This window comes from Anabrus simplex, chromosome 1, assembly GCF_040414725.1.
Source record: "Anabrus simplex isolate iqAnaSimp1 chromosome 1, ASM4041472v1, whole genome shotgun sequence".
Classification (NCBI taxonomy): Eukaryota; Metazoa; Arthropoda; class Insecta; order Orthoptera; family Tettigoniidae; genus Anabrus; species Anabrus simplex.
Genome location: NC_090265.1, coordinates 647,077,634 through 647,090,005, shown reverse-complemented (window position 1 = coordinate 647,090,005; position 12,372 = coordinate 647,077,634). Strand labels below are relative to the sequence as shown.

The 12,372-nt window shown below is 37.7% G+C and overlaps 1 protein-coding gene across 1 annotated transcript in view; it reads right to left on the bottom strand.

The window, feature by feature from the left end:
- Positions 1 to 794: 794 nt before the first annotated feature.
- LOC136857262 (uncharacterized) overlaps positions 795 to 12,372 on the bottom strand; it is a 96,829-nt gene continuing 85,251 nt past the window's right edge. The window contains exon 5 of the mRNA XM_067135767.2: positions 795 to 3,514. Coding sequence (XP_066991868.1) covers positions 3,390 to 3,514 — 125 coding nt within the window. The 3' untranslated portion in view covers positions 795 to 3,389. The remainder of the gene's footprint in view (positions 3,515 to 12,372) is intronic.

The following is a 12,372-nucleotide window of genomic DNA, read 5'->3' as shown; positions in this document are numbered from 1 at the left end:
TATCATTTTGTCTTTTCCCTTTTCCTGTATTCATCCTGTTTTCTAATCCACTCCTCACATCAAGACTGAAGATCTGTCAAGATGGCTGGCCCCTCAATGAATGTTGAAACCCACCAACATCATAAGGCTGAGAAGCAGAAAAAAGATCATCGGGTGCTGAGAAAAATGGATGTAGGAAATCTCAGACTGATGAGGAGAGAGCCAATCTATTTGAAGATGGCAGTGTACGAAGATGTGGAAATTGTGCTTGTCCGTTTATGTTGTGTCCTTTTTTTCCTTCTATTTATCCCTATTCCCTTTCCTATTATATGTTCCTTTCAATATAATATGCCTTGAGTTACATTTGTTTTATTCTTTCCATTACTGATAATATAGTTAAATTATATCAGAAGATCTTCAGAAGTTGGTGAACAATATGGATAGAATTTTAGAGAATGAATACAATAAGAAAAATAATACTAAAATCAAAATACCAAGAGAAGTAGCTACTTCTATATGATGTCAGATGCATGTCAGTAATAACGTGGTTCTCTGGCTCCTTTTAATACCATCTGGTGATTTGCAAGTACTATTATCTATCCAATTAGTGAGAGTGAACTATAATTATAACACAAGGTCTTGTAAAAAGAACAGGAACAATAATCACATCCTTATGTAGGTTTAGAATAGAATAGGAGGGAGGGGGAGAGAGAGAGAGAGAGAGAGGGGGGGAGAAAGAAGAAGGAACGCATTCCATGCAATCTGTGTCATATACTTGTAGTTCAAAAAATAATATAACACGATATATACTTATTCATTTAGTTTATTTAGTGCAAAGTTTTATAATATTGTAGCATTTTTGTTGTTGAACATTTTATATTGTTCATAATAAGCTTATATCTAAAACTACCTAATATTATTCACACACATCAGAAGAAATTAGATTATTAATTACATTCAGTGTAAAAATATTGCTTGCAGTAACCACATTCAAGCAATCTATATTAAATAAATGCATAAGAAGGAAACACATAATATGAAAAGCTTTAAATACGATTCTATTATATTTTAATAACAGGTTAAACAAACAGAAATTTGTTTTAGAAGTAATGAGGAATATCCAATCTTCTAATCAATTCCAACCATGGTTGAAAAAGATACACCATGATGTTCTGTAGAATAATTCGTATGTTTATGTTACCCGGTACTTCTATTTTGACTTTAAGTTTCTAACATAACTGTAACACTTGACAGATCTGTCATCAATGGTCAGGTAAAAACAATACTTTATGATGAAAAATGTTATGTAAATTACTCCAAAATTTACTAAATAATGTTTCAAAAAAGAAAGAAACTGTAGGCGGAGGGCATTGTATCTTTCAACCAAAATTTGGGATGTGACATGGACAATAATTTAACATGGAGGAAAACATCAATGAAATCTTCAAGGGAATGAACAAACTCTTTGATTTTAGAAATAATTTCAAGTTACTGAGAGATTCATTAAAAAGCAACAATATCACAGATGGATTAATGTACTTACATGTATCATAAAGGTACTGATACATGGATTGGGACAGCGAATTTGCAAAGATGTCTTTTTCAAATTACATAAGAGACAAAAGGAATTCTTCAGATATATTACATTATTTTTTATGCATTATACCTAGGTATATCTTTTAGTGTAATTAAAACTGAAAGTGATAAACAACTCATGACCATAAAACCGTAAATTCAATAGTGAAATGATTCCTTATTTATAACAAAACGTCAGTCTTCTTCTGGCAATTAAAGGCTGCCCTAAGTGACAAAGCTTAAAATGCATATACATTCTTCTTCTTTCTCAGAAATTTTTCCGCAGTGTGATGTGCCTGCTTTCTTGGTTTCGTTTCTCCACTTCGCATGATCACATGCCGGGTTGGAGTGTAGACCTACAGTCTTCAGGTTTGATGATCGCTGATGAAGAGAATGTATATTGTTCTCAAAAAAATGTTCGATGAATAAATAGTTTCAATAATGAAAAGTGAAGTGGTATTGGCATGGTCCTAAGTTTGGTCGGTTCGCAAGAAAGAAAGAAATGAAAATTGTATTGATAAGGTGGATTCAACCATAATACTATTTTAAATAGTTTTTAATAGGTTATAGAGGCAGCATTGCTTTGGTCTTTCTGCTGATCGTCTTCCCGCAAGTTCCATTGTCAAACCTCTTCCTGCAACAAATGTGCTGTTTGCTCGAAGCACATATCCGTACCATCACAGCCGGCTTTCCCTCATCTTGTCTGTGACGGGTGCAATTCCTTGTCCACAATGGATGTCATCATTAATGACATGATCGTGGAGTGTCAGGCCCAATGTCCAACGAGGCATTTTGGTTTCCATAATGGCAAGCTGATCTTCTTCCTTTGTTGCAGGCCAACACTTGCACCATATAGTGCAAATGGACGGATGACAGTCCGATTTAACCTCTCAGGAATGATTTTTTTAACACAACACACCAGTCATAGACTGCCAATTCAGCCATGCATTACTGACACGCTTGGCTGTTTCAGTACTGGGGGTCCTATTGGCAGTGATGGTGGAAACAAGATATTTGAAGACATATACATTAAATAATATATATGAAGGAAAATAATCTGGAAATTATTACAATAATCATGGTTTCCAATGAGATTATTTTTATAATTTGTATATTGCCATTAGCATTTAAGAGAGTCTTTGGTATGTTCAGTGATTCTTTCACTGTTGATAAACATACTTCCTTTTAAGGAAGGATATCTTTTTTTCAGTAACAGAACTATATATAAAATAAGAAAAGCTTAGTTTCAAAATATTATGTACCGGGCGAGTTGGCCGTGCGTGTAGAGGCGCGCGGCTGTGAGCTTGCATCCGGGAGATAGTAGGTTCGAATCCCACTATCGGCAGCCCTGAAAATGGTTTTCCGTGGTTTCCCATTTTCACACCAGGCAAATGCTGGGGCTGTACCTTAATTAAGGCCATGGCCGCTTCCTTTCAACTCCTAGGCTTTTCCTATCCCATCGTCGCCATAAGACCTATATGTGTCGGTGCGACGGAAAGCCCCTAGCAAAAAAAAAAAAAAAAAGTAACAAATCCAATTCTATATGCAATGCCGTTTCAAAATAAAATGTTTTATAATGTTTTCTTAACAAGAAGTTAATTGTAATTTATTAGCTTTATTAGTAGTTGATTAGATTTTCATGCATAACACAAAAAAGCAACTAAAATAACATAAAGGCTCAGCAATTAAGATTAAGACATAACAGAAGTATCAAGAGCAGTATTGAAAGAGAAATATCAGTGCATTCTGGCAGCAGCTAGATTATTAGTGAAGTCTCAGATTAATGGGAATTACTCTGAAGGAAATGTTACCACACCCAGGAAACTGGAGATGGTTTAGGATGATGACTCTGAAGCAAATGTATCCTTGTTTGGTGGGTACCACCCATATTCATCTGAGGTGGTACTGTACTTTAGATCCTTTTCAGGCTCCTTTTGAGAGCCGTACCCTGTGAACCGACCTGTGAAGAAAAAAGAAATCATTATTTATATTTAAGCACAGTATGTGATCTGTAGATAAGTTCACTGGACAAAAAAATTAGTCACCCTATTGCACACACAGATGGATCGTTAAGCCTGTACAGAAGGTGCAGCAAATGAGACCCGTGCTCAAACACATCTGTACTGCCTCTAGATGAGCATAAGGCAGTAGCGATCAGTGAGACACTGATGTTTCTAGCAGACATGGGTAGATGTAAGGATGTGACAGAGTGGCAAAACAGGACAATCGTATTTGGTTGTGCCCATGGCTATACAGTGCATGAAGTTGCTGGATTTGTTGGTGTTTCGCAGCGCACTGTCCAACGTGTCTACAAGCAGTGATATACACATGGCCCGAAACACATCAGAATTGTGTTAGCGGGAGAACAATGCGACAGGAAATGCATGCAATGAACATTTTGAGTCTGTCACCTCACAAGAGGTTATTGCTCACATAAGCACATAACACTGCGTGTCTTCAATGGGCTGGAAATCATCGAACATGGACAATAGCTGACTGGCGGAATGTAATGTGGTCTGAGGAATCACATTTTTGCCTGTATCCAATGATGCACGTCGTCGAGCGCACTGAAGGCCAAATGAAGCACTTCATCCTGGATGTGTGCAAGGTCAGGTTCAAGCCAGAGGTTGGTTTGTGAAGTTTTAAGGGCGTTTTGCGCATCATGGATTGGGCCCGCTCATTGAGGTGACCACAAACATGACCAAGCATGATTATTTAAACATTCTGGATGATCAGGGTTTGCCTTTCAGTCAACATCTGCATGATAAGTATGTTACTGATACCCTGATTTTTCAAGATGACAACAGCAAAGTTCATCGGGCTGGACACATATGTGACTCGGTTTATGAATACTACCCCACCCAATTAAATCTCAATTGGCCTGCAAAATCATTTGACTTGAACCCCATTGAAAATCTGTGGCACATGTTGGAACAGTGACTAAAACGCTGACATCAGCATGCCTGCAATTTGGTGGAAATGCGCAATCAAATCCTCGGCGAGTGGCTTAACCTGGATGCGACATACCAGCACAACCTTGTGGACTCACTTCCTAACCTAATACAGGGGATTATCAAGTCCAGAGGCGGAGTTCACGGTATTATATGATGCTTATAATGATTTCTCCAGGGGTGACTAATTTTTTTTGTCCAGTGAGTTTATGATGATTGGAGAGTTTGATCTAAGAGTAATAAAAAATTAGATTACATAAATTACAATGCTGGTAAACAAAAACACGACAAACAAGAGAGGTTAATGTTGGAATATATAAATACAATGGACAGACAAGTCCACGATTAACTGGCAAATGTTCCCATAGATTCCTATCTTACCACAGATAGCAGTAGGAATTGAATGCCTCGGTTTCATACATGCAGCCAGGGTCAAGAGAGAACCAGGTTGCTCACTACTCCTAGAACTGCATACTTCTAAGATGAAATTCAACCCAGTCAAGTAAAAATTCTTCACTGGGGCGGGGCAGTGTACCAAAAGGAAGCACGTGAGCCCCATGATTAAATTTCAAACAGAAGCAAGCAAGCTTGTAGCAATAATATGCTCAGCATGTCTTTATTCTCATAATATATGTACCTCTCGAAGTACGTGAATAATATTCCTGGACTGTAAACCGTGACATTTCATGAACATTATACAAGTGTATCACAATACTTGGCATTTTTGCTGTGGTGTTAGTATATCGGACAATATTTCTCTGTATCCATCATGTGCTAGCCCTTTGCGGAGATGTATGGAATTTGAGTTTCTACGTTCTCCACCAGAGAGCGTTTCACTATGTATGTCAATCTTTCACATTTAGATGAACTCTAATATCACTATCATAGCCATAGATTGACCTTTTTCTTTAAAAGTGGAATTTAGAATCTGAATCACATGGACGTTTGAAAATATCATCTGCATTTGCTGCTATTCAAACCACAGCTGCCTTGGTGAAAAGTCTGTGATCCACTTGATTATCACACCACACATTTCAAATATAAATCCCGACGTGTTGGCAACTATAGTGATAGGAATGCGATTTCATAAGCAACTAACTTCTGAACAATCCAGACAGATTTTAAAAATTATTTTATCAAGAATATAATCATATGTTGCTTCCTCCAATCGGCAGTTATCTAAATGAAGAAACTACTACTACTACTACTACTACTACTACTACTACTACTACTACTGCTGCTGCTGCTGCTGCTGCTGCTGCTGCTGCTGCTGCTGCTGCTACTACTACTACTACTACTACTACTACTACTACTAATAATAATAATAATAATAATGTTATTTGCTTTACATCCCACTAACTACTTTTACGGCCTTCGGAGACGCCGAGGTGTCGGAATTTAGTCTCGCAGGAGTTCTTTTACGAACCAGTAAATCTACCGACACGAGGCTGTCGTATTTGAGTATCTTCAAATACCACCGGACAGAGCCAGGATCGAACCTGCCAAGTTGGGGTTAGAAGGCCAACGCCTTAACCATCTGAGCCACTCAGTCCGGCAAATGAAGAAACTTACAAAAAGGAAAAACCTTCAGAGGGATCCAACTCTGCTAGTGATTCCCAACTGACGTCTCCAAAGGGTACTGTGCCATTACACTTTTCCAGAAGTGAAAATTCAATCAAACCAGAGTAAACGCAATTATCCACAGCAAAATTAAGCAGAATGAATAACTTCATAGTATATCACAGGAGTTCAGATAGACACAATTTTGAAATGTATATAATCATGATGGCAGTGAAAAAGACAAAAACAGGGGATTTTGATTGTAAAAAGTCCCAACACTGTAGAAAACTGACAAAATGACTGACAAGCTTAGCGAGCTGACGTGTCGCAGATAAGAAGCGAACTAATCATAGAAAAAATATCAAGAAAAGAAGAGAATTTGATAAGCGCATATTAGTTACGATAATACATTGATATAACGCAAGATATAGCATTATATAATCATAACTCGTTATTTCCATGCTAGATGCTTAATAAGACTTGGAAACCAGCCAGCCTAAAGACACCAAGAAAATTGTATCAATCAGAGAAGCAATAAGGAGATATAACGCAATATCATCACTGGCAGTTTTATAAAACAAATCCATACAACATACAATTTGAGATTATTGCAGACATTTTGGAGGTCTGATAAGAAATAAAGATCAAGCAAAGAAGTTTTTAAAAAAATGTTAAATTAGAAATCTTTGCTGTAATCTACATATATCACATGTATGTTCTATATTATATGTTAACACATAGCCTATGTTCTTTATTTCTGGAGTTGATTAACACAAGATGATGGCTCTATAAGAAGATGGGGCAACAAACTACCTGGAATAACCTGAGCTGAACTGCGAGGGACCAACACCGCAGATGACGTCTGCATATCCACCCACGCAGCACGACTATTGCCCCCAGCAGCGGAGAATGAACAAGACATAAATCATTCCAAAAGCGAAGGAAAAGAGATAAGTTTCTAAAATAAAAAATAAGCAGTTTGGTAGATGTTATTTTGAGTAGATCATTTGTATTCAAAGTGTTGAGACTGTGTCATTATAATCTTCAAAATAACCTGTATTAACTTATGTTATATTCTTGCAAGTGAGTTCTGTATATATTGATATAAAAGGGAATATGTGGTCAGAGTAATGCGTTATCCAAATATGTTACGCCATAGCAGATATGAAGTTCTTATAGGAAGAATATTTTATCATGTTGTACAGATTCCAAGTGATCGGTTGGTATGAATATAGGTGATATATTTAGATAATACAAGTAGGTGATATGTTGCTATTATAAGGTAGAATGTCACGAGATATGAAAATGTCAGCAGACAGAAGGAATGTTGTTATAATTTAAGATGATGTTGATCAGATGTTGGGAATACATGAGAATAAGACTACGTGTGCATCTATAGAGGTTATTATGTGAAGAGTTCAGAATAATAAGAAGAGATACTAGTTGAAATGAATAATGAAGGAGATATAGAGTTGTTATATGAAAGAAATAAAAGATGAATTGAATGGAAGTATGTGCTACGACGAAATGAAAGAAATGGAGTATTAGAAGTGAGAAATGACAGGATTGATGCAAACTAGGGACATATGTGCTGATGATTGAGTGACATAGTATTTTGTCAAGAATCCATATATAATTGTGACGTATTTTAACCTTCGTGGAATATTATACTAGGAATTGGTCATCAAAGGATATCCCTATAAGAACGAGTGTTCATTACACTTGGACTTGTTAACGTAGAACATCTTCTGAAAAGTTGCATTCTTTTAACTTGATGATGGCATACTTAGATTAACATGAAGGATTTATTGCTACTGTACATAAGAATGTAGATGAACTGATAATGTACAATGTCTTCGAAAGTAATGTTTCCCGAATATTTTAATTGATTCACGCGAGATCACATAGTTATATTTAAACTCATTTAAGGTAGTGAATACCATGCTAGACTTAATAATTACTTTAGTGTATATAGGAAAGTTATTTAAGATATGATTTTAAATGATTGATAATTTTAATTGATTTAAAGCAAAGTCTTGCTGAAACAGGAAATTTATCACTTTTCTGGAGACTTATGTTGAGATGTATTAAAAATACCATGAAATAATCCAACCTAAAAGTTAGTAAACATTATTTTAGCAAAGTGTCCTATGAACAAGTTAGAATAATGAATGTTAGCTATGAAGAATGTAATACCGTAATGTAACCACAATATTTTCCCATGATGAACTTGCATTTATTAACAATTTTATTTTATGAAGGTTGTAAATATGAAGAATTTTCTGCACATTTCAATGATGATAATAAGATGAAATGAAGAATGTGATCATTAACAAATATTTTCAACCCACCAGATGTTAATTAATTGATTTTGAATTTTATTATCATTATTTCATTTTTCTCCAAGATTCTTTTCTTAATAAATAATAGTAGTTAAAATTAACTTGAGATCTTATTTATAGCTTTCTACAGTAGTGTAAGATACCTTAAGAGTTAAGGCGATAAATTTTCGGGTAATCATATGATCCACGGATACGTCTGATGGAGACGTCCATCAAGTCTACTGGGAGATGAAATATTACTTGGCGTATCGGTTCTCTTCCTGATCCCATGTAGAACAACTATACATTCAAGAACCCTGAGAGACCGGTCGGGATTTCTTTTACGTGACTCATCCTGGACGCGGGAAGGGCGTAGTACTGTTCAGACTGAAGTTCATTTTTAACACTTCCTTTGTTTCTCTACAGTCAACCATTCATTTCCGCTTGTTCAGCTCCTGCCAGGTCAGGGTGTTGATGGTACTTCTCCACCATTACCTCTCCTTCCACCACTCCTCCTCAGTAATTGATTGGAGTCAGTGTGAGCGCTGATCAAACACTTAAATGACATCAATACTGAGGCAGCATTTCATCGTGCACATTTCCTCACAAATAAATTACAGATGTTCATGGTGTGGGTTACCACAGTCACATCCTAGTTCGTAAACCATGGGCAACGGCTGAGTGGTCTAGTAAGTTGTCCTGAGAGCCGGGATACCAGTTGCTACAGAATGGGAATGGGCATCTTGGACATATTCAGAGTCATGGCGCTCCTTGTGCCCAGCCGGCTATGACTATACAATCCACCGGTGGTCTTTAACCCCTTAGAGGAGAGATCCTCACTTCAACAAAGTGAGAGTAGCGTAGCATCCTGCTTCATGAATTTACTGAGCTCAGAACCTTTTTAGCAAGCCTTGTACCTATGGGAGTAACAGAGTTCCACTCCCATTTGACAGGCGAAGGACTCCTTGGAAGCTACTTGGCGAATGAAATGGAATTCGATGGGGAGCTATCAATATTAATGGGGCCTATAGAAGAAAGAAAGTAGAACTGCCTGAATCAGCAAAGAGGATGCATCTGGATGTGCTAGGAGTAAATTATATTCGGGTAAGGGGAGATAACGAGGAAGAGATAGGAGATTATAAAGTGTACTTGACGGGTGTTAAAAAGGGAAGGGCAGAGTGTGGGATAGGGCTTTTCATCAGGAATACTACAGCACGCAATGTAGTTTCAGTTTTTTTTTCTATTTGCTTTATGTCACACCAACCCAGATAGGTCTTATAGTGACAATGGGATAGGAAAGGCCTAGGAATTGGAAGGAAGCGGCCTTAGCCTTAATAAAGGTACAGCCCCAGCATTTGCCTGGTGTTAAAATGGGAAATGATGGAAAACCATCTTCAGGGCTGCCGACAGTGGGGCTCAAACCCACTATCTCCCGATTACTGGATACTGGCCGCACTTAAGCGACTGTAGCTATCGAGCTTGGTATAGTTTCTGTTAGGCACATAAATGAGTGAATGATCTGGGTAGATTTGGCAGTTGGAGGAATATGGACAAGAATTGTCTCAGTGTATTCACCATGTGTGGGTGGAGATGAGAATGAAGTTTACAAGTTTTATGAAGCATTGAGTGACATCGTAGTCAGGGTCAACAGCAAAGACAGGATAGTGCTAATGGGAGATTTCAATGCGTGAGTTGGAAATAGAACTGAAGGATATGAAAGGGTGATTGGTAAATGAGGGGAAGATATGGAAGCTAATGGGAATGGGAAGAGTTTCCTGGAGTTCTGTGCTAGTACGGGTTTAGCAGATATGAATACATTCTTCAAGCATACGGCTATTCACTGCTACACATGGGAGGGTAGGGGAATCAGATCCATAATAGACTGTATCTTAACCGACTTCAAATTCAGGAAATCTCTTAGGGATGCATGGGTTTTCCAGGGAATTTTTAATGATACAGACCAATATCTGATCTGTAGTGAATTTAGCATCTCTAGGCCTAGGATAGAGAAAGTGAAATCTGTCTGCAAACTAATAATGGTAGAAAATCTCCAGGATGAGGAAATTAGACAGAAGTATATGGATATGATTAGTGAGAAATTCCAAACAGTGGACAGTAAGCAGGTTCAGGATGCAGAAGGAGAATGGATGGCATCCAGGGATGCTGTAGTAGAAAAAGCAAGGGAATGCTTAGGAACAACTGTGTGACTGTGTAGAGGTGGGAAAAAGCAAAAATCTTGGTGGAATAATGAAGTGAGAGCAGCCTGTAAATGTAAAAAGAAGGCTTATCACAAATGGCTCCAAACAAGGGCTGATGCAGACATGGAATTATATGTAGATGAAAGAAACAGAGCAAAACCAACTGTTGTTGAATCCAAAAAGAAGTCGTGGAAAGACTTTGGTAATAACCTGGAAAGACTAGGTCAAGCAGCAAAGACACCTTTCTGGACAGTAAGAAAGAATCTCAGGAAGGGAGGGAAAAAGGAAATGAACAATGTTTTGGGTAATTCAGGTGAACTCATAATAGATCTCAGGGAATCACTGGACAGATGGAGGGAAAATTTGAAAATCTTCTCAACATGAAAGGAAATCTTCCTGGTGGTGTTGCGAACAACCCAGATCATGGGGGGATGAAAATGATGTTGGTGAAAAAAGGAAAAGTGATAAATAAACTCCATTGTCATAAAGCAGCAGGAATGGATGTAATTAGACATGAAATGGTAAAGTATAGTGGGAAGGCAGGGATGAAATGGCTTCATAGAGTAATAAGATTAGCATGGAGTGTTGGTAAGGTACCTTCAGATTGGACAAAAGCAGTAACTGCATCTATCCATAAGCAAGGGAACAGGAAGGATTGCAACAATTATTGAGGTATCGTATCTCATTGATTAGTATACCAGGCAAAGTATTCACTGGCATCTTGGAAGGGAGGGTGCAATCAGTGGTTGAGAGGAAGTTGGATGAAAACCAGCTTGGTTTCAGACAACAGAGGGGCTGTGAGGATCAGATTTTCAGTATGCGCCAGGTAACTATAAAATGCTAGGAGAGGAATAGACAGTTCTGTTTATGATTCGTAGATCTAGAGAAAGCATATGGCAGGGTACCGAGGGAAAAGATGTTTGCCATACTCGGGGACTATGGGATTAAGGGTAGATCATTAAAATCAATCAAAGGCATTTTTGTTTACAATTGGGCTGCAGTGAGAATTGATGGTAGAATGAGTTCTTGGTTCAGGGTACTTACACGGGTTAGACAAGGCCGTAATCTTTCACATTTGTTTTTCGTAGTTTACATGGATCATTTGTTGAAAGGCATAAAGTGACAGGTAGGTGGAAATGTAGTAAGCAGTCTGGTCTATGCTGACGACTTGGTCTTAATGGCAGATTATGCTGAAAGCCTGCAGTCTAATATCTTGGAACTTCAAAATATGTACACTGAGTATCGTATGAAAATTAGCTTTCTGAAGACTAAATTCATGTCAGTAGGTAAGAAATCCAGGAGAACTGAATGTCAGATTGGTGATACAAAGCTGGAACAGGTAGATAATTTCAAGTATTTAGGATGTGTGTTCTCCCAGGATGCTAATATAGTAGGCTAAGTGAGATTGAATCAAGGTGCAGTAAAGCTAATGCAGTGATCTTGCAGTTGCGGTCAACAGTATTCGTAAGAAAGAAGTCAGCTCCCAAATGAAACTATCTTTACATCGGTCTGTTTTCAGATCAACTTTGCTTTACGGAAGCAAAATCTGGGTTGAATCAGGACATCTTATTCATATGTTACACACATGAAAGTAGCAAGAATGATTGCTGGTAAAACAGGTGGGAACAATGCCAGGAGGGTACTCGGAATGAGGAGATAAAGGCTAAGTTAGAAATGAACTCAATGGATGAAGCTGTATGCATAAACAGACTTTGGTGGTGGGACCATGTGAGGCGAATGGAGGAGGATAGGTTACCTAGGAGAATAATGGACTCTGTTATGCTGGTT